The sequence below is a fragment of the Miniopterus schreibersii genome, assembly GCF_964146895.1.
Source record: "Miniopterus schreibersii genome assembly, chromosome: 9".
NCBI lineage: Eukaryota > Metazoa > Chordata > Mammalia > Chiroptera > Miniopteridae > Miniopterus > Miniopterus schreibersii.
Genome location: NC_138118.1, coordinates 74,477,222 through 74,500,399, shown reverse-complemented (window position 1 = coordinate 74,500,399; position 23,178 = coordinate 74,477,222). Strand labels below are relative to the sequence as shown.

Below are 23,178 nucleotides of genomic sequence, written 5' to 3'. Positions count from 1 at the left end.
CTCGGCTCTTTTTGCCACGACCCTACTGCTCTCCTGGAAACCGAGGCGTAGGGAAGCCCTGCAAGGGACTCAGGGCAACCCGGCTGGGAAGGGGGGCGCTGGGGTGGGAAAGCGGCCTGCCTCCCTCCGGAGCCGGCGCTCTCCACCCCTCTGCAGTATTTCTTTGCAGCTGACACTGCTGTCCCACGCCCCCTCCCTTCTCCCACCCACCCCACCTCCCAGGGCCATTCCTTCCTCTCCCCCGGGGCAGAGGGTGAATCCTAAATAGTCTAAATCTGTCTGATCAACCCCTTCTTTTGTCCAGGGCTCGGTTCAGAAAGAGCATGTGACCAGTGCTGGCCAACAAAAGGAAGGGGACATCTGCTGGGGGTCCTGGGAACTGCTTCCTTGCTCTAAAAAAGGACACAGAAGGGATTCCCACTCCTGCTGGGTGGTATCCTGGCACTGTGTGTGGTTTGATGGTGTTCGCTGCCTGGTAACCGTGGGGTAGCCAGCCAGCAGAGCTGCTCTTTGAGTAGCTAGAGTTGCAGGATTTAGTTGTCTTAGTGAGAGGGCTGAAGTTCAGGCAGGTCTCCTTCTAGCCCATCTCTAAGGCAGGGAAGTCATGATGTCGCCTGTTTATTTAGGTGAATTCCCTTTTGATAGGAGAGGAAACATAAAGCATTAAGCGAATGAAAAACTCCAGAAATTTGCTCATATCTCTTTCCTTCTGTGTTTCCCTTTCTCCATCAGTAAAATGACAAAAGTGGGTCAGCTCCCAGGCACGTAAAATGGGACCTCACACTTCCAGCTTCTTGTTCTGGTCACTCACCTCCAACCTCATTCAGTCTCAAGGTTCTAAGCAGCTTTCCCCAACTCCCTTTGCCATGGAGACATCTCTTTGTGGACACAAGCAAGGCACTTTTCCCCTCCCAGGGCATCAGACCCCCAATCCAACTGCTGTGCCCACCAACACCCCAGTGTCTGAGCTTGCCTGAATTCCATATGTTGTCTTCCGGCCTCCAAAGTCTCTATAGAGAACTTGCATCTGGTTTTGAACGTTTTGGAAAACAATGGCTACTTAACCAGTCACTTTAAAACGTACAATCCAAATTAGAATGTAAATTGGATTTTTATTGTGTCATTAAAATCATGCACATTTTTCATTCAAGTATGCAAAAATGTCTATAAAATGCATACTATATGCTTTAACAATTCATCCAGAATCAATGAGTGGTGACCTGCACAAATATCTCTATTGTTTCTCAGAAAGGAAGCCAAAACTGCTCAGCAAGACATTCAGACACTCCACCATCTGTACCTAACCAGCTCCAGCCTTATCTGTCTACCATTGTATACCATCAAAACACAGTTACACTTCAAAGTCTCTAGAATGCCCTTGACCCCATCTCCAACTATTCACATACCGCTGATCCTTCCAGGTCCCAATTAAATACCACCTCTTACAAGAAGCCTTTCTCATTCCTCACATTTAGTGACACAAAATATTGAGTTACCTAGAATTTGTTCTCAGTGATATTGAGTAATATTACACCCAGTATTCTTAAAATAATGCACATGTCCAAATAGCAGAGGATTTAACTATTCTCATGCAAACAAGTAAAATGAGTGATAAATATTATCAGCAGAATGTATACACCTCACTCCCAATTGAAGGTGAGCTGTTCTCTTAGATGTGATAAAAATAAGGCTTCTTACACCTCTTGTTTTTGTTAAGATAATTTTGATGTAAATCATAGAAAACTTGGTCTCTACTTGCTTACACAACAAGAAAAATGTATCTCCTGAAGAAGTCTCAAGGTAGCAGGTGCTGAGGTTAATTCAATGGCTCAATAATGTTTAATATTGTCAAGGACCCAGGTTCTTCTATTTTTCCATCCTCAGCTTGTTGACCTTGTCCTTAGTTAACTCTCCTCAAGGTCTCGAAATGGCAGCCATTGTTCCTGGCATCACATGAAGACATGGAGAGTCCAGACAAAAGAGTGGGACTGTTCTTACCTTAAATTTCTTCTTAAGAGTGGGGAAATTATACCAGAAGACCCATCCAAAGATCTTTTCTCATTTTTCATTAGCCAGAATGGGGTCACATGCCTATCTCTAACTTTTTACTGGCAAGGGAGATGAGATGATGACATTAAGTCAGGATTTACCCTAGATTATACTGGGGGCTAGAGAAAGGCGGCGGATAGGAAAGGCAATATCAAAACGAAAGGTGAATTTTAGCCAGTCTCCCAGTCATTGGTTTCTGCATACAAACCATCCCAAAACTAACTGGCTTTAAAAAATAATTTACTTTTCTCACATGGCTGGTGTGGCTCAGGGTTAAGCATCATCAGCCTATGATCCAGGAGATCGGGGTTCGATTCCCGGTCAGGGCACATGCCCAGGTTTCGGGCTTGATCCCCAGTAGGGGGCGTGCAGGAGGCAGCCGATCAATGACTCTCATCATTGATGTTTCTCTCTCTCTCTCTCTCCCTCTCTCTGAAATCAATAAAAAAATATTTTTAAAAATAATAATAATAATGTATTTTTCTCAAGGATATGGATTTGAGGGGAAAAGGAGTGATTCCCAAGAAAGAAGGGAACTAAAAGTATCTCTCTGCAACTTAAGATAGTTTATCATTTGGAAGTCAAAAATAGTCGCATTTAGATTATTCTTGTATTGGTTCTTTCCACAAAATACATTTTCCCAAAAAATGGTATATATGGCTTTAGTCAATAGCGAATTGATTGGCTGAGTTCAACTAGTAAATTTCTTCCTGGGTAGTAAAATCATGTTTGCTTTTTTTCCTAAATAACTAGCCACAGAATGGATTCCACCTAGGGGTTTCCCTTAACAATATTAATGCTGGACTGAACTTAGCCATTTCTGTCCTAAATTCTTTAGTTTGTAAACACCTGAGAATTAAGGTCAGGAGAATAGCAAATAATTCCTTTGATTTAGCAAATAAGTTGATCATTGGATTATTCGCCATCAGCATATTACCCTTTTGAAAACCTGTAAATCACCAAAGCTTTTGAGGGCAAAATTATTAAATAACCATTCCCCTCTTTTAATCAAGGCAGGTAGGGAAGTTGCAACACGCACTCTATGTTTTGTGATGTCACTTCCCTATCCTAAACAGGACTTCCAGTTCTCTTTTAACTTTTATATATGGGAGGCGGAAAGTTCTTAAGGGGTGGCTAGAGCTAGATTCATATCATTTACTAACATAATACATGGACTTCCTTTTGTGATTATATCTTCTATCTTCTAATAAATGTGTAACTGCCTCTATAACAAGACCTGTCAGATGATGAATGTTCCTATGAAAGTACTACCTCTCTCCCCTCTTTTTTTCAAGAAGCTCATGGACTTGCGTGCACAAAATCTGATGTACTTCAGCCATCTCTGTGAATCGGACCGTTGAGCCAGAATGACAGCCCTCCAATTTGATAAGTGAAAAAAGTGAGGCCCTACGATTCAGAAAACTTTCTCGAAGTTTCCAGGCTAGTTAGTGGTAGTGTGGGATCTCATTTTCTTGTTTTCTGGTTGATTGCCCTTTATGCCGTGCAATGCTATGAATGATTAACATTAAGGACAGAACTAAATCTAATCAGGTTATCAGTCAAACTCCTTACTATGGAGTTGGTGGCACCCACTCAGCCATTCCCTGCAGGGGCAGGTTTCATACGATATCCTCAGGGGCAGAGAGCGTGTCCTCTGACCTCCAGCCCATCAGATCCAGAGATCCCAGCCACCAGTATGTCCCATCAGGGCCCACTCACAGGTATTTCTCCTCAAATCCATTTCATGACATTTCTCAGCAGCCCAGGCAAACCGAGGGTGCAGGAATGAGCTGAACAAGGAGCCCCTCTCCTGCACCCCACCAGCTAGTGAACAAAGGGGGAAACGGAAGAGTCCAGTGGATAACGCATCGCTTGCCATCTTTTCACCATTGGAGAATTCAAAGCCAAATTTTAAGAATAGAATCTAACAGTTCAATCCCAAAAGTAGGATTTTCCTTCCCCAACCTTAGCTGAATTTTCTCCATTAAACAATTGTTTAGGTTTAGAAACCCTGGGGCCTGTATTTTCTCAACATGGAATTCTTCCAACTTGCAGCATTCACGCAAACCCACCGCTCATGGTTCAAATCATACATTTCTAGACAGGAAAAGGGGAAGTGTGCTCCAATTCACTAATATTTTTAAAATAATCGAAGCACAACTAAGAAAATGAAGCCTGCTGTCCCCTCCTCCTCCTCTCGCCCTTCTTCTCTGACCAACAATCGCATAATGCGCACTAATGAGGTAGATCGTGTGAAGAATTTTCTTCTCTTACCGTTGCCCATTCTTAATAAATTTTACACTGACAACTATAAAGTGAACATTTTGGATTTATGCACCTAACCTAATTACATATGCCGCATGTACGCATTTCATTATTTACTTGACAGATTCATTCCTTGATATCATAAATAATTAAACAAGAATCAAATATTAACAATCAGATACATGTTAATTCTCCTCAAATCTGTAGAAACAAACTATATTTTCATCTTCAGTTCAACAAGCACTGATTAAAATTTCTTCATTAGGCACATTTCCTAAGCAAAGTTCTCCATCTACTTTTCTTACTTTCACTGAAAATTAAAACCTGGAGCAAATTATTCCTGAATTACTTCATGGGGGAAAAATGAATATAACAGTCTTTCCAATAAGCCATTGGCTTTGTGATCGTGCTCAAGCACTGCTATGTCTTCTATATGAAACATTAATCTGTGTGTTTGTTAGGAATTTTCAAATATGGTTTTTAGTACGAGCTGGGAACCAGCATATTGGTAGCTGGTAGTATATTACCAGAGCTTCTTGTCTAGTGAGGTAATGGTTTCAACCAAACAATTGTTTTGTAACTTAAAGAATAATTTCGAGGCCTTATGGCTCATGCTAGAATTAAACTTACTGGGGCTGAAAATGTACCCCGAGGTCCAAGTGTAGCTGTTCCTTTTTCTGCTTTCATGAGCTAGGTTTAAATTTTTTTATTCAAGTACATCAACATCTTCATTGATCAAACTATTCTCACATTCTATCAAATTTGCTTTGGTAGAGCATACCATACAATTTCGTCATTTAGAAAATATTAAAGATTCATAGATAGCCACATTATTCATAATACAAGATTAATGCCAGGCTGACAGGTTTTTGTAAAGACCTGAGTCTTTTTTTTCTAAGTGCATATACCGTATCTATGTGAAATGTACCTCTGATGGTGCATATTGATCACTCCCGTCTCTTCTCTTCTAATGCTAAAGAGAGAATATTATGGGATGATTGTCAGGGTTAGTGTGTCTCTGACCTACACATGTACTATTAATAATTTATGAGCTGACTTGAAATACAGCACCAAGAAACCAACTGAAGACCCCTCCGCCGCCTGGGCTGACAGAGACTCGGCTTGACAGCAGGTGCACCCAGACTTTGGGGGTCTGCTGTTAAGACACACAGAGACACACATGCTCTAAGTGTCAGAGCTGACTGAGGGGAAGGAAGCCAGGCTTCTTTGTTAGCCATTTCAGGTAGCTACATTTACCTCATTTTATCCTACACTTTCCGTGGCATGAGATTTCCTTTTTAAATTATTTAATCATATTGTCAAGGGAGCTCATATTGTCTATAAACATCTGAGGACCTAAATTCAAACAATGTGGAGCAAATGATTAGGCCTTTCTTCTTGTTTTCCCTTCACACCCAGAGGTTGGCTGGTGTGTATCCTTCCAGACTGTTCTATGCTTATACAGAGACAGAGGAGGTGGGAAAAGAGAGTTCCTTCTATCCTCAAAAACAGTAGAGCACCCTATATACTGTTTGCTTTTTTCACTCAACAATATGTCGAAGATGTTCCCCATATCAGCACATACATTTGTAGCTCATTTTTTAAACAGCAATACAGTCTTCCATTTTATAGAGAGGTACACACCATAGCTCATTTATCTATTCCATCATTAATAGATTGTTAAGCCATTTCAGATTTTTCACAATTAAAAAACAATGCTGCACACACTGGACGTATATGCTGTGTACCTGCTCAACTATTTTACTAAGACAGATTTCCCCACGATAGTTCTAGTGGTAGAATTGCTAGGTCAGTAACTGATTTTTTAAAAACTCCTTAATCCATTATTAGGCAAGAATTCATAAATATTCCTACTAAGGATTTAAACAGTATAATATTTCATTAATAGATTTGCTCATAACATTTAAGTGCTTTCTTAAAGTATATTTTTAAACCTTGAATACTATAGAGTAATCTAGGAAAAGGCTGTCTAAGTTTTAGTTACATTCATTTCATGTGTGAGTAGCTTTATGCAAAAAAAGCAAACTAAAGTCTAAGTTGCTTCTAATGGTTTAGCAACATGTCATCAAGCCACATGTCTGAATATATTATTTTTAACCTCAATGTCCAAAGCAGCCAGTCTTCATTTTAACAATGCTACAAGTAACTGCCCTTAAAAGTGTGTTATTAAAGATTGACAACTATTAAACGGCTGGATGCTTTTCAAAATAGGTTCAAAAAATTTTTATGTTTGAAAACATTTCATCCAGGAAATCTAATTAAACACATAGTATGTTTATGTGAAACCGCCGCAAGTTGGTATATCTGTAAAATGCTCTGCTCTTTTAAATGACTCGAAGCCTTGCAGCCTCATGGTGACCCAGTTGCCTGTCGTGTTCTATTATGTGAGCTGGAATATGCTCTCAGGAAACACGCCTCTCATCCGATGACAGGCCTCCTATCTGCCAGGAGTCATGAAAATAGGAAGATGGATCATTTCACGTAGAGATTTTCTTTAGCAAGAAGATCAAGGGAAACCTTGTTATGCCAAATGACTTACTAGTCAAAAGTAGCCAGGACACTGAAAACTGGAAACTAGTTAATGGTTCGTAACAAGTCAGAAATAAAGACATTCGACCAAGAAAATGACATTAAGCAGCACCGGCTACAGGAGGAAAGAGCAGCCTGTCAGAATCAGGGACGGCTGTGGTGACAGGTAGACAATAAAACGGGACGACACCGGTTCCCCTCACCGGGGGTGTTTCCAACAGCTTTCTCTCGGGAGTTTCCAGGCGTTTCCTTTGTAGGAAACCTTGCCTCTAAAACCGGCCCCAGACCCTTTGGAGGGCTTATTAAAATTCTCCTTCTGTGTCAGAGTGTGTTACGCTGGCACCCGCAGTGAATTCTTCATTGTTCACAGCGAAGGGAGCGGGGACAACAGTCGGGTGGGTGGGGGAGCTCGGGGCAAGCTCCTGAGAGGGAAGCGAGTCCCAGGGGACACTGGGCGCAGGCCCCCGGCGTGGCGGACGGCACACGTCCAAACAGAGCAATACGGCGCATGATGCATATTTCAGATTCAGCTCGGTACCCATTACACCTGCAAATGGATTTCACACGCCGCTGGATGTCCAGCAGCACCATGAGGAGGACACTGTTCTCATTTTTAAGAGAAATATTCCTCCACTCACTCTTTGCCCCCAAACTGTAGCTATAACAGTGCACCCCTACCTGCCTCATCATGGGCTCCAAAGGCTAAGCCACGGAAGAATTGAAAAAGAGCAAAGATGCTGGGCTGGTGTTGCTCAGTGGTTGAGCATTGACCTAGGATCCAGGAGATCGGGGTTCGATTCCTGGTCAGGGCACATGCCCGGGTTGCAGGCTCCATCCCCAGTCTGGGGTGCGCAGGAGGCAGCCGATCAATGACACTCTCATCATTGATATTTCTATCTCTCATTCCCTCTCCCTTCTTCTCTCTCTAAAATCAATTAAAAAAATATTATTTAAAAAAAAAGCAAAGAACCCAGTTATTGCCCAATGAGTTCTTTAATGAGTTTCAAAAATGAGTCCACTTTATCTAAAATAATGCTATCACTGTTTTTTACTTAACGCTGTTCTAATGTAAAGTTATTTCACATACATCTATTGAAAGTATTAGAACACCACTAAACAGTCTTCTAAACCATTTCTCTCTTTTTTATTCTATTCCCAATGCATTTTAGGCTGCATGGCAAAATAAACATTTCATAATCTTTTTCAGCTACTTTTTTTTCCCTACTAATGTCATTGCAACCAGTGGGAGGTCTGTATTTTCCACACTGCAGCTCCACATCTCAAATTATTTCTGATATAGATTAGCTGTCCCTTAGTGAGTGATGAAAGACAAAATCCCAGCCTCTTTAAGCCAGTCTCCTCTGACAGCATGCACATATTTACATGAAATAAAAAGCAAATGTTTGTTCTTTTCACACAAGCTGTCAACTCAAACTCGGGTTGTTTAGAGACCTGTTCAGACAAACAGAATTGGGACTGATTACATGATATATGATAAAAAATCAATGATAGGTAAAAATCAAAGATTATTTATAAGGAAGTAAAGAGCCTGGCCAGTGTGGCTCAGTTGGTTGAGTGCCCTCCCAGGCACCAAGAGGTCTGGGTTCGAACCCCCTCCCTCCATGGGGGCACGTGCCCAGGTTGTGGGCTCAATCCCCAGTAGGGGGCGTGCAGGAGGGGGCCAGTTGATGTTTCTCTCTCATCGATGTTTCTCTCTCTCTCTCTCCCTTCCTCTCTAAAAAGAATCAATAAAAACATATTTTTTAAAAATTTACTTAAAAAAGTAAAGAGTAGACATGCAACTACATAGCACACTGACAATTAAAACCTCATTGTTTATTCATTTGACTGCTTGGTTAAGAAACCCTGGGCTTAATTTTAGTTGCTTGCTTGTCAGAGTATTAACTTCTGCTCCATGGCAGGGAGAGGTATAAGACAATGTTTGTTACCCTAAAAAGTTTCCAATTAAAGTTGATTTTCAGCTTTTTTCTCTCCAGGGAACTTTCTAATAGCTAATAGGAAATATTCTGGAGTCAGGCAAGCTGAGCATTCCTGATGTCACTGTCACCTAATCAGGGCCACTGGGCCACCATCTCCAGTTGCCCAGCACACTGCCGCTTCTGCTTAGGCAGAGGGCTACTCCTGAGTGCGCGGCCTGGGGACTGGTCACGCTTCCAGGGGCAGATTCCCGTCACCACAGCCCCCAGGCCCTGCTCTGCCTCGGCTCCCCTGGGAAACACCTCAATCCTGCGGGTGAATTTCGCCTGCCCTGGGCCCACTCTGTCACAAGCACAAGGACTGAGCTTGTCCTGCCTCCCGTGGACAGCACCCATCTGCTGAACACACATTTTAATAAGTAAACTCTATTTCCAGGCAAACACCTATTGGTCTTAACAAGAAAAGAGCATCTCTACAAGATTCTCTGGAAAGAAATCCTGTCAGTGCCACTCACTCTACCTGCAAAGACAAGGCCTGTAATTACTTTCCCTTCTTCATTTCCTCGTCTGGACAAGGCAACGGGAGCAGGAGAACCTAGCATTTTCCCCAGGTACCCTCCAGAAGGTGCGTCGGCCTCTCGGGCTGGCATCAGAAAATTTCATTATCTGTATTTGTATCAGTGGCTCGCTGCACAAAGAGAACCGGGGGGCAGAGGAGAGCAGGCAGGGCCGCAAACAGCAGCCAGCCGATTGTATATATGCAAATGCTTGCAGATTCCTGCCCGCCTCCCGTCTACAGCCCGCAACCCAAGCCTGGTCAGCCCTCCGCTCCCAGGCTGCCAGGCATGTTGTGGTTTTTGAAGGAAAATATTCAGAAAACGCTGAACTTTCAGCCACTGGGACTGAATCTAACTCAAAGCCTACTACTACAGGAAAGGCGAATGCATAAATATAAGCATTGGTTTCTCTAGGAAGACAGGAGCTGCGCAGAGGGTGAAAACAAGATGCCCTGGGAGGGGGAGGGCAGGGGAGGGCAAGGGAGGGGGGAGGGAGGGGGGAGGGGGGGAATAGTTACAAGCAGCTCTCCAGCAGGATTGTCAGAGGACTGAAATGTCGCCTCTTGGCATCACAGTTGTATATTCGCATGAACAGCCTGGGCAGGGAGGGACATGGAAAACTGGAAACAGGCACAATGAAGAAAATGCCCCAAATTCCAATTCATAAATACAAACTGCTCACTTTCAAGCAAATATGCATAGAGTTTGAAAACGGCAGCAAGAATCATCATGTATTTTGTTTTGTCTTGAAATCCATTTTTCCCAAATCATAATGCTTATGGAAATTTTCATGACTTTATTTGTATATATTTACTCTCTACATTTATTCTACTCCATGCAAATCGGTAATAATTCACCGATATGTATACCTTTCTCAGAGTAATACAGTTTCTCCTCAAAAATATGCTGTGAGGTAGAGTCAGCATTATACCCATTTTACAGGTAAAAAACCCAATGCTCAGGTGTTCGGCCCACTCCTGAACCAATCACCTGAGCCAGGAAAATACCATTGCTCTGATTGCCCGTAACTCAAAAGTTATAGCCCCCTCTGGGCATGAAGACTGAATCAGCTCCACTGAAAACTGAGAATGAAGAGGGCTGGCCCCCGAGGAAAAGCAAGAGATTTGCCGGAGAAGAATGGACAGTGGGCAGTAAACCAATGGATGGCCACTACCCTCAACCATGGCACCTGATAATTCATTCTGTCTTGTACCAGGGTTGGCTGTTTTCATGTGTAGCTGCCCCCGGCTTGAGGACCCCTGAGAAAAAGGACTGTTTGTTATCATTGTATCCCCTGCAGAACCCAAGACAATCCTCTGAATATAGTACATGCTCAATAAATGTTTCTTCACATAAATGAATTCATTAAACTAGCTTAAATTAGTTCTTCTTTTGCTCATTTTAAGTTCTGTGGCGTCTATCTTTTTGTTACATGAAAATACACAAAGTTTCAAACACACACCTTTTAACACTTTAAAAGACAGGGTCCCAACAGGTAAGTTATCTTCATAATGTATACATATATTGACTCTCCTCTAAAACCATTCTCTCAGCTAATTTTACACGGGTGAGAAAGAGAGCACGATTCTGTGTTGGCCCTCTAAGCACTTCACTTAGCTGCTCTGTTTTTGTTCAGCAAATGTTGCATTCGCTGAAAATTCAAGTGTATGCAACTCATGCAGCCTTTCACAAGGTATCATTATGCGGTTGTCATCACTGGGTTTCCCTGCAGTGTAGAAATGTCCTTAGTCTACCTGAGTGATTTAATTTCCATCTCCATGGCCTTTCTCGAGGACCCCCTCAAATCCTATCATCTCAAATGTGGCATTCTCTCCTCCCTCCTGGACACAGCCATCCAGCTAGAGACTTTGCCCGGCCTTGCTTGCAGATGTGGCCACGCGACTAAGTTCCTACCAAGTGATGGAGCGACGTGTGCAACTTCCAGAGGTCTTCTTAAAGAGGTCCGAACTCTGACTTAGAATAAGGAGGGCCTTGATGGGGGATATAAATGAGACAGGTTTGGCCAGGTGAAGGTAACTTTAAATTGAGTGACGGGCACATGGGGATGTATTATACTACGTTATCCCTACATTTGTGTATGTTTGAGACTTTCTATTGAAAAATAAATGAAATGGTGCTCACCCCAAGTTGTGCTCCCTCCTTTCTCCTTACAGGCTGGACATAGGGAATGACAATCTGGAAAGCACATGCTGAGGATGGGAGAGCCAGTCCACCAGCCTGGGTCCCTGAGTGACTTCCTGGAGCAGGGCTTGTCCATCTGCCTTCGAGAGTTCCTGAAAGAGAAGTTGATTTCTCACGCACTTGAGCCATTGCCTTTTGGGGTCTCTTTGTTACAGTGTTCCCCATGGAATTTCAGCTCCCTATTTGCTTACATTCTATTACAAACTGTCTCCTTTACGCCAACAGACAGTATCATCTCACCTGCCTTCAACATTCCTTTATTTTTCACTTTTTAAAAGTCTGCTGGTATTAGAACTCGACAAATGTTTCTTATTGTTACTTTTTTTGTTCCTCTAGAAGTCAGGCTGAACTACAGGCTACACAAATACCTAGACTGCACCAAGACAACCTTAAATTAAATTGCTCACAGTACAACTCACTGTCAAAATCCTTACAAAAATGTCACTTCTGAGTTTGGAGGTCTACTATTTAACATAGCAATGGACAAACTTGATTCAGAAAAGAACCCTAAGAAAGTTTGGGGGGTTAAAATTAGACTCTTTTCGTGTTTTTTAGGAGATTTTAGTAAAGCTTTAAATTACTCTTTAACTACTTTTTAAAAGTCAGACTGGGTTTCAGGTTTGCATGGGGTTCTGTGACATAGCAACATATGTTTGGAGAAACCTGTCCATATAGTCAAATGTTTCAACTTAATCATCCACCAATTATTGAATGTCACTCTACTATATAAACACTGCACTAGGCACAGTCTCTTATCAGAAACAAGTTGATCAAAAGAAACACTACACCACAATATTTTAATGAGTGGTCTCTTTGATCAGTGAAAAGCATAATCTCGAGCAAAGATTTCTGACTGCCATGTAGACTTCATGAATGGACAATTATATTACCATTTCAAGGTCTACCGCCAAAGAGGAATGGGAAATGCGGCACTGAAACAGAGCGCCCTCGGTCACCCTCAGGACAACTGAAGCTTCCAAGTTCAAGGAGACAAACACCTCTGAATTGCCTACTGCCATTCTCTCTAAGCTCTTCTGCTACTTTTGCTGGTTGTGCCACAGGAAAGGGACTTTAAGAAGGGTCTGCAGACCTTTTGTCTACCTTATGACAGTAATTCACCAACTCTAGAATGTGCTCCATATTAAACTGTGGGCTGGAGCTGGGTGGAGTGTGGGGGGAGTCAGAGATGAAATGCAGTCCTCACCCTCCAGGGGTGACTCCCTGTGGAGGGGGACAGACGGGTGACCAACCATGCAGGGGGATGAATGGTGCCATAAGGTACATGGGGACATAGGTGGGTCCTGCTCCAGAAACACTATGAAAGGGCACCTGACTTATGGTGGGTGTGGTCAGAGTGGCATCATCTCACGGGAGACACTTCATCAGTCTGAATAACTAAAGGGAATTAGTCAAGCAAGAAGGCATTGGGAAGGGGAAAGGAAAAGACCCTCCCAAGCAGAGGGAACACACTGTGATTTCATTACCACCTCACCCCTGCTCTCAGGGTGTCAATGAAGAAACAAACTCCAGCAGGGAGAGGGGTGTGCTCCAGGCCACTCATCTTGTAAGCAGTGAAACAGGTTTAAACTTAGCACCATCCTCCCTGCCTCCTATAGAACCTGGTCTCTGAAGGGGAGGCCTTCTCTCTTAGTGATATCCACACCTTCCCTTGAACCCTGGCCTCAAGGACACCTGAGGTGAATGCAAGTGTCCCTTAATCATTCTGGGAAGGAATCCAAAGTATTATAAATCCGAAAGATCATAGAGTTTTAGATTCTCTTCTTCTAATCAGTTTAAGAAAACTGCATACAGCAACCTCCCGCCCACACACACACAATTAAGGACTCGGTCTACATTAACATATGAAAGGCACTGAGAAGTCCTGCAGAAAAATTAATGTTAAACTTTGTTTAACTCAATGTGTCTAAAATGTTATTGACCATGAAAGCCTCTACCCGACCTCCCTTTTTTTAGTAACACTTATTAACACCTGTAAAGACATTCTGTATTCAAGCTTCTTACCATACTGATGAGGAAACTGCAGTCAGGGGAGGGTGGGAGCTGCCTTTGGGTCTGGGCTAGGCACAGAGCCAGAACCAATGTACCAGACTTCCTTCCAGTCAACACTCTCTCCAGGAAATCACACTTCAATATGTCCAGTCCATAGCTCTGATATATAAACAGTACACACAGCACATGAGTTGATAACCTTGTAATTGTCAACTTAAAAATTACCCTTTTAAAAAATACAAAGAAATCCCTAGGTGCGAGCTGAGATGGTGTATACAAATTTGAAGCGTGTTTATATGCACTATTAATCGCCCTTGTCATGGTTTATACTAGTTATCCAAGTCTTGCTGATATAGATTGTTTATCTTCACAGCCTTCCCACTAAAATAATAATACCAAGAGCAACTACCAGCACTCTTTTTGCTCTCAATGTGAAGGATCACATTAATATACCGATGCAATTTCTAGTGTTTATCTTCATGCATTCATTCAAATGGAACCCCAGCTCAAGAAATCACTCGTTAACAAGATAATCACAAAACAAATCTTTGTACCAAGTCCTTCATTGCTAGATCAAATCCCATTGTCACTAACTAAAAAAATAAAAATAAAAAAATCTTTACTTTGGAATTTGGTTGGAATCAAGACAACAATAAAAGGGAGGGTATGGAAATGTCTAATCCTCCCCCCAGAGAGCTGGAAATCTTTTTTGTTTTTGCAAAGATTTGTATTGTAACAATATTTGTTATATTAAAATTTAAGTTGTGCTTCTTTGGAATTTTTTAAAAGGTAATATACAAAGTAAAAAACATATTTCAAGAGTGGTCAGTCCCCAACTCTGAAGAGTACTTACGAGTAATAACATATTAGGAGAGGTCAGTCGGGCTCTCCGTCTGGAAAGCTAAATGTTCCGTGCCTGTATCCTGCATTTGTTACCAAAGCCTTCTTTATCAGCAGGGGGAGGTAAATGATACCCTGAAAGTGTTTTAAACATGCAACTTCGCTTATCTGCGTGTATTAATGATCCTTATGGCAGCTGTTATATTAACCTTATCGCATGGCGCAGCAGTGGGGGGAACCTATTATAAAAGGAAGGAAAAGAAAAAGCATTTAGTTTCATCTTTTTTTTCAACCTAGCAATTTTCTGATTGTCAAGTGCGGGGAGTGAAAGTTAGATTTTGACTAGGCTTTTTTAGAATCTCAGAGAAGAAACTAGACATTTCCCAATGGGTGAGTCATTGACCATCACACACGGCTAAGAGGACACAGATTAGATTATTGATGAAACGCTCATTATGTGAGTTCTGGAATCCGGGGGTCCACAGAGGAGCTCTGACCCTGGGACAGTGAGTGGCTCCCGAGAAAGCCAGCCTCTCCTTCAAGGCTCTGAATTGCTCATTTGTAGCTATGACATTACAAGAAATGCCATTTGCCCCTCATAAGACTTCTGTTTCCTTCTTCATACAATCTCTGGGCTCACAAAGAGGAAACTCAAAGGCTCCGTCTTTTAATCCCTTTGAACGTTGACAACAATACCCAAGCTGACCCTGAGCCCCTTCCCTTCCCACTCCCTCCAGGTGTTTGAGAAGCCGCCTAACTTTGTGACCGAAATGAATGTTTTCATTCAGCCGCAAAGGCTTGCGCTCCACGCGCACCAGCCGAGGGAGCACGGGCCCCCTCCATTCCTTCAGCCAGGTAATAGCCTCCTCCCTTTTTCTCTTTTCTTTTTTTCATTATGCCTTTAATGCAGAGCAGGGCTACTGATTACAAAGAGGCAGTTTGACTCCAGCAATAGGTCTTCCTCACTAATCCTTACTGTCATGGAAATTCCAGCTGCTGCAAGAATGAGGCTCAATCCATATTTGCCAGCTCTAATATGAAATCTGTCAGAGCCCAAATTAATGAGTTCCAAATTCCTTACATCACGATAACAGGTTAAGACTGGTCAATTAATTACATAAATCCTTCCCGATTCATTGTGCGTTTGCAGCCCAGATTGTGTCTTACATTACTCCACGACACAAGGCCTTTTGGCTCCTGTTGTTCCACAGAAAGGCCCCATTTAAGTGGAGGCTGCCTGCCACGGCAAAATGTTAAATGTCACACGTTAAATTTGCACTTTTCTGTAATTGCTTTTGTTAAAAAAAAAAAAAAAAAAAAATTAAATTAAATGAAAGCACAGGGCTCCCAGTACACCACTGTGCAAAAGGCTGGAATTGTACTGAATGGATCCCAGCGCAGGCACCTCCCTATCTGTTACCTCTTACAGTTCCCACAGTCCCCTCCCTACCTGGTGCCCAGGAAGCAGCAGAATCCAGGACATGCGTGTTTGTGAAAATAAACCAAGTTTCCCTTAGCAGCAAATATATATAGATTCAGAATATTCAGAATGTTCAAAATGGAATTATTTTGTTGTTGTTGTTTAAAGGTTGACCCTGTGCTGAGAAAGCAAGAATTCTCCTACTTGATGGCCTTTGAACTGAAGTATCAGCTTCTTCCAGCTGGCCAGCCTGGGGACTTTAACTGGGACATCAGGTCTGCAGATTTTATTTTTAATATACCTATATTTATTTCAGAGATAGGGAGAGAGAGAAACATCAATGATGAGAGAGTCATTGATCGGCTGCCTCCTGCATGCCCGACTGGGGTTCGAGCCCAAAACCCAGTCATGTGCCCTGACCAGGAATCGAACCACCATCTCCTGGATCCTAGGTCCATGCTCAACCGCTGAGCCACACCGGCCGCGCTAAAATGCGATTCGTTACATAGCCAGCTTCCCTTGTTTGCCATTAAAAACATTACCTACATAAGACGCTATGTGATCACGTTCTCGGGAACACAGATTGCTGAAATGACGTGTGTGTTACACATGTGCAGGCCTTTGCGTCCAAAAGGGAAGCTGCTGATGGCTCTGCTATTCGGATTGTAGCCGGGACCCACCTACGGAGGGAGAACGCTCGAGAATTAAGATCTCAGAGGTCTTCAGGAATCTTCCGGGCCAAACCTTTCCCTTTTTAAAACCTCAGGATGCGCCTGGAATCACAGCTGGTGAGACCCGCTGTGGATCTGCAGCTGCAGACTCCTTCACCTCAGCGCACTCCCTGCGAAGTGGCCCTTTCGGGTGCTTAGGGGCTCTGCGCGCAATGGAACCGGTTCGCTGGGCTTCCTTCGTCACCCGGCTGCGGGCTGGGCCTTCTGCAAATGCACCAGCCAGCGGCTGCGGCGCCGGCACAGGCTGACATCTAAGGGGCGTAGGTCCTTCCGCTCGGCGGCCGGCACCGCGGCGCCGCGCAGACACCCGCCAGCCGTGCGCCGCTGGCCCGGCAGCGCCCCCCTCTGTCCTTCGGCCGCCTTGCACCCTCTGCCGCGGCCGCGCGCTTCTCTGTTCCAGGGCCCAGAAAGCTCGGCTCCCCGGCTTAAAGGGGTGGAGGACTGGGCTCTCCCCGCACGCCCCCAACCTCACACACACACACGCACACCCCCCACACCCCACCCTCCCCCTACCTACCCCGACCCAGGGCTGTTTCTAGACCCGCAGGAGCGCGCTTCTCCCCAGCGGCCCAGTCCCCCCACCAGGCGCCACTGCGCCCTCCCTCTCCAGACGGGAGGGAGCGGGTTAAAGCGCCCGCAGGTCGGCCCTGCAGGTTTTAGGGTCCTGGGAAGACTAAAGGGGAGCCGGGTCAACCACTGGGTGCGGTGCGTGCGCATATAAACAATTGGGACGCGTGGGTCTCGCCCAGCCCCGCGGCGCCCCCGGGCACCCGCGCGGACCCCCCAGCCCTAGCCACACCCAGGCCGCGGGCGGCCGCTCGTCGCCCCCTCTTGGGCCCGATGGCGGGGCCTCAGCACCGCGCCCGCATCTGCAGAACAAAGACTCGGGTCCAGCCCTGCGTGGGAAAGGCCGCCGCCGCCTCCCCCGGCTCCAGGCGGCCGACCCTGACCGCGCGGCCCTGGACACCCACCCTGGCGGCGGGGTCCCGGCTCCACGCGCGCTCGCAAACCCAGCCGGGGCCCTGGAGACGACGCACGGGCGGCCCCGGGGGGCCACCGGTTTTCCAAGCTCCCTCCCACGCCGAACCCGCCACCCCAAGCCCGTCTGTATATTGCTTTTGTCACGGCTCTGGAGCAGCCAGAGTTGTCATCTCGGGGCTGGGAAGGCGCCCGCGCGGGCCCGCGCGGGGAGCAGGTGGGGCGGGCGCGAGGGCGCTGCAGGCTGTGCGTCAATCGCCGCCTTTTTGCGGTTGTTGTTCCCACTCACCACCCGCCTCCCCGCCTCCCCCCAAGGTTTTTTTTTTTTTTCTTTCCTTTCTTTCTTTCCGCAGCGCAGTTGCTATGGGTTACCAGGGCGGTTGCCATGGGTTACCGGGCCGAGGCCGGCTGGCTCGCTACCTGCCAGCCCGTCGCCGCCGCCGCGGGCGCAGCGGCCCGGGCGGGAGGCGGCGGGAGCGCGCGTGTGCGGGTCGCGGCGCGGGGAGTGCGCGCGGGCGGCGGGGCCGCAGCCAACAGGCGGCCGAGGGGCAGCCGCGGGAGCGGCCCCGCCAGTGGGTGGGGGGCAAAGCTATAAGAAGGCCCGGAGGTAAGCACCGAGCAAAAGCGCCACCGCGAGTCCGCCCGCGCGGCGCCTGGGGCCCGGAGCCGAGCGGGGCGCCGGCGGCCGGACCTCCGCGTCTCGCCGGGGAGGAAGGGTCGCGCCTCCTCGGCGTGGCATGTGCACAGTGTCTTTAGACCGCAATTGAAAGTCCGCAGCAAACTGTAGCGCTTTTTGGGGTTTTTTCCTCTCTATCTTTTGAAAAGAAGTCTTTGGAATTTTGGAGAAAAAGAAAAGGGTCATTAACTACCAGAGTTTTCGCAGCTAAAAAAATTAGTGCCCAACGCACTGTTCCTTTCCAAGGATCTGGAAAAGTTTCCAGCAGCAGTGGAGAGCAGTGGTGCCTGCCTTAGAGGGACAATGGTGACTCGTTCTGTGAGATCCTATGGCCAAGGGTCGAGCCAAGATCCTTTGTAAATATTTCAGATGTTAAAAGAAATTGTTGCTTATTTACAGCCTTCGAAAATTTTTGGGACTCCATTCTATTAAAATGTGTTCGTTTCTTACGACCTTTACTTGCAAAGAGAACGGGATCTGTGCTTTGTCCAGTTGCAATAGCTAATTTCAGGAAAGCATTTTGTCTTTGAAAATGTGTTTCCAGATTTAAAAAAGTAACAAAAGGTCTGTATTCCAAACAAAAGCAGAAAGTTGTATAGAAATTGTTTCCTCCATTAAAAAGATGCTGCGTTGTATTCATAGGATACCAACTAAGTAATTTAAATATTGAGAGGAAAACTATTTTGAAATAAAATAAGCTTTTGCTTTGTCATCTTTGTCCTAAGATTTTAGAGGCCTTTTGTGAAGGGGCTGTTCCTTTATGGCTGAAATACTGAAAACCTTATTTGTACCACAGCAGCTCAATAATGATGAATCCTTAAGGCACCAAAAATAAAATATAAATTGAGTTCAGAACAACATTCCATTTATTGTTGGATATAACGGTAATTGTGGCCAGGCTAAATGAATTTGTTTAAATTCTTAATGGCCATAAAAGAGATTTTAAGGTTATTGCATATCACTTGTTTGTATTTAATTATTCAATAAAACGTGAACTAGGCTTGAAAAGCTCCTGCATTATATTTAATATCTTAAGGGACATAACTACTTAAAGATAAGCATTTCTCTAACTTAGTAATTTTTAAAACTTGAAATTTGAACTAGAATTTAAGTCACTCTCTTCCAAGTGAGACTTTAAAAGGAGCCCTAAGTAACAGGTTTTGACTTTCATTGTTGACCCCTTTGGGCTATATATAAAACCAGTCCTCAAACAAAACACATAAGCCCCCTTTATAGGTGAATAGTTTACACAGGGAAATGCAGCTTTGACAAACATAAATCATAAAACACCCAGGATTAGAATTCTTTAAATTTAAGTTACATTAAAAATAGCTTTAAATAAATATCTATTCTATTTAGTTTAGTTACTTGAGTAATTCTTGTCTTTTCCTAAAGAAAACTTTATAAAAATATTCCAGAGAAAAACAAGAGACTTGAACAAAGCCAGAGAGCCACTGGGGCTGAAGTTCATCTAAACACCTCAGCTGCTGAGTATCAGCTTTAAAGGTGCTTAGCTATCAAAACAGCCAAGCCAAAGCCAGAGCCTCAAACGTGTATAACCAGAGTGAATATTAAAGAAAATTTTACCCAACTTCTTCATTAAAAATTACCGATCGTTCAAAACACACTGAATTTAGGTCTAAAGTCAGAAGAAATACATTCTCGGATAAAACAAGTGATCCAACAAACTAGATTTTTTTCATGTTTAATGTGAAAACGATGACCTCGTGAAGTTTGCATACCACAGTGTTAAGCATTACTTAATATGCATTTTGGTGGCTGTTTACATCCTCTATAGATAATGTGACAATTGGTGGCATATATTACATGCTTTTCAAAACTACTGAAAAACAGAAATAATGTGAATTCAAATACATATCGCAGAGGAGCTGGGGCTAGCTCTTAAAAGACAGGATGGTAAACTTTACATGTTGGCAAGATAAAAAGAAATTGCTAAACCTCTTTTTTTCTGTATTAAAATAATGAGTCTTAGATGATAAAGTAACAAGATCCAATACGTTAAATCAGAATATTTACATAATAAGTTAAATAATGTTTTAGACCAAACCAAAAAAACAAAAAACAGAAATCAGAAATTATGGACATTATTCTTCTTCTAAATTTAATTTTTTTCTATTGCTTCTTAGTTACAAGCATTTCAAAGGCTTTTTAATAATATGGAAACTTTTAAACTCCTAATTAAAATGAAGTGAGGTCACATTTAAAGCAACAAGTTATCCCAGTTATGTAAAAATACCTTCCTGTTAGTTTCAGAGGTATTTTGCACCATTCAACAGGGAAGAAACCTGGATAATTATCTCAAGAAAATGCTGCCTCATCTGAAATTTGAAGTTCAATGTAGTTTAAGACATTTTCTCTTTGGGCCACGAAAAAAAAAATAGTAAGATTTTATTAAATTATATTAAGTTATACCAATTCTCTGGCAGGTACCTAAAAAGAAAGGGCTTTTTAAAAATGAATAATTCTGAAATTAACAAGTTGGTATCCTTTTCTAAATTATGGGAATACTTATTGGTAACATTAAATTTATTTTTATAAGGTCCTACTTCTAACTTAAAGCTAAGTAACAAGTAACCACCACTGACAAAGTTATCTAGTGATAGGAAGTTGCACATTTAGTCAGAAAATAAATCATGAACCTGTAATTCTAGTTACACAGTGATAATGAAAACAAATGATTTGTCTCCGGAAACCATGTGTTAAAGCTGATTTTGGACAAGGAAACTGTATTTCTGAATCGATATATTGCAAATATATAAGCAAAGTTACTAGCCTATTTCTGTTTTGTCTAAGATGTAAACATTATTTTAACGTGTCTCTATTCATAAGATACCTTCCCATCTAAGTGTGAAATAGAATACTGGAAAGGTTCGACACTCTTAAAATATTTCAAACACCCAAAAGCAAAGTGCTTCCCCAGTGCAGGGGAGGGACCCGCAAAATATCAGCCACATGTCTGAAGGAGATGGTCGGGCCTAGGCTCAGTTTCATAGTGGCTAAGCTCATACGTGCTGTGTTTGCAGTGACACTGCCCATTGACACAGAAGGAATCCTCTTTCTAGATTTTAAATGCTACCTATTTACTCGTCTTTTCAAATTCAGTAAAACCAACCAGGATTTTTTTTTTAAACATGTAAACCATTTCATTTGAGGGCAGGATCTTGTCTTACCAATAATGTTTGCCTATAAAGGAGAGTGTTGCAATCACAGGCTTTTAGCTTCTTAGCCAAAATAACACAACATAAAAACAGCACTAATAATCCAGCGTCTTGAAGAATTTAAATACCTAATAGCATGACAGTGAGCTTTAGGTAAGAGTATGTCATTAGCGAGCTTTCTTCTCTACGACTGGACATAATTTGCTGTTCCTCCGTTGGTCACACTGGAATTCTTTTTTTTTCGGGATTCCTGCGGAGCCGGGCTCATTTTACACCCGTGTGAACTGCTGTCATCGCGACTGTGTCCAAACCCAGAGGATGAACTGGAAAAGGAGAGAGGGGGGAAAATAATAAAAAGAGGAAATTGGTTTTCACAACACACTCAAAGCCTGAGTAACAGAGGAGAACTGTAATTATCTCCAGTCACAAAGAGAGACAGGAAATTTGGACTTTTAATTAGCCATTTGGAGTGCAGTTGGATATTTTTTTAGCTAGATAATTTAAACGCAAATAATTCAAGTCTGACTAAATGAAAGTCACATAATCAGAATGCAGATAATTGAATTTCGACTGCATTCATTAATGCAGCGTGGAGGTGTGCGTGAGGACCACTATGATGAGCTGTCACAACTCAATACAATCTCAGTCAATTAATTTTCTCACTATCTTAGGATCCCATCCACAAGAAGGGGAAGCGTGTGCGGACGCCCGGGTCAGGCAGAGACACGCGCGGCCTGCGGCCACGGGGGGAAGTACCTCTGGGGACCGTGACCCGCGTGGGGCTCGCCTTTCCCGTCCTCGTCTTCTTCGGGGAAGCGCCTGTTCATCAGGGCGAACTTGCGGATGGCGTCCTCCACGGAGTACCGGGTCTGCCCCGACACGCAGGCCTCGATGTCGTCGGAGGTCAGGTGGCTCTGCAGGAAGAGGTGCAGGCTGCTGTCCGAGAGCAGCAGCGCGTTGTGCAGCACCCTGGGCAGAGCAGAGGCGGTCAGCGGGCATGGGCACCGGGCACGCCCGCGCCGCCCTGGGCCCTGCCTCCCAGGGGGCGAAGCACATGCTAACTTGTGTTCCAGCCTCTGGACGTCCAGGTGAGTACGCACACGAAGCTGATCGTTAAGAACATCTGTCAGAAGAACAGCTCCAAGGACGTTCCTTCCATTTAACCATCTGTGACGGCCGCGTGGATTCATTACGGAAATATTTTGCGTATGTAGTCACAGAAACTTACTTAAACAAAACAAGAGAAAACTGACTGCCAACCAGCATGTCAATCCTGTGATCTTTACAGGCGAGGCTTTCGGGAAAACATCAAAACGTTCAGCTACTATTAAAAGTTCTATTAAAAAGTCATCTCTTTATTGGAAGGAAAAACTTTACAGCTATGCTTCTGTACAAGTTTACAAGGGCTCGGTTGAGAGGTGGCTTTTTTTTTTTTTTTTGGAATCCCTAAGAGTGACTAGAAATGTCTCTGAAATCTTCAGTGGTGCGAAGAGTACAGATTTCAACTAGTGCCTCAGAACTGCAGGGAGGAGTAAACACCCCCTGTAGCAAAACCTACACATGCTCAAATTCATATTATCAATGAATGTGTTTTCTCCTGACAAAGTATACCCTGATATTTAAATAAAAACTTTTTATCTTTTTTAGCAAAGATTTCTGTGTATGATCATTTCTAACTAAGACCAGTTAGTTGGAGGAGACAAAACCAAAACACTAAAACCCAAGTATAATTTTGCCCAACATGAGACTTTTCATAGAGACCTATGAAAAATAGATTATGTATT

At 43.7% G+C, this 23,178-nt stretch overlaps 1 protein-coding gene across 5 annotated transcripts in view; it reads right to left on the bottom strand.

Moving 5' to 3' along the window:
- Positions 1-19,066: 19,066 nt before the first annotated feature.
- SNX10 (sorting nexin 10) overlaps positions 19,067-23,178 on the bottom strand; it is a 56,390-nt gene continuing 52,278 nt past the window's right edge. For all 5 annotated transcript variants that reach the window (XM_081148128.1, XM_081148129.1, XM_081148130.1 and 2 more), the window contains 2 exons: positions 22,151-22,363; positions 19,067-21,717 (listed from right to left, as the gene is read on the bottom strand). In XM_081148128.1, the coding sequence (XP_081004254.1) occupies positions 21,579-21,717; positions 22,151-22,363 (352 nt within the window). In that variant the 3' untranslated portion in view covers positions 19,067-21,578. The remainder of the gene's footprint in view (positions 21,718-22,150; positions 22,364-23,178) is intronic.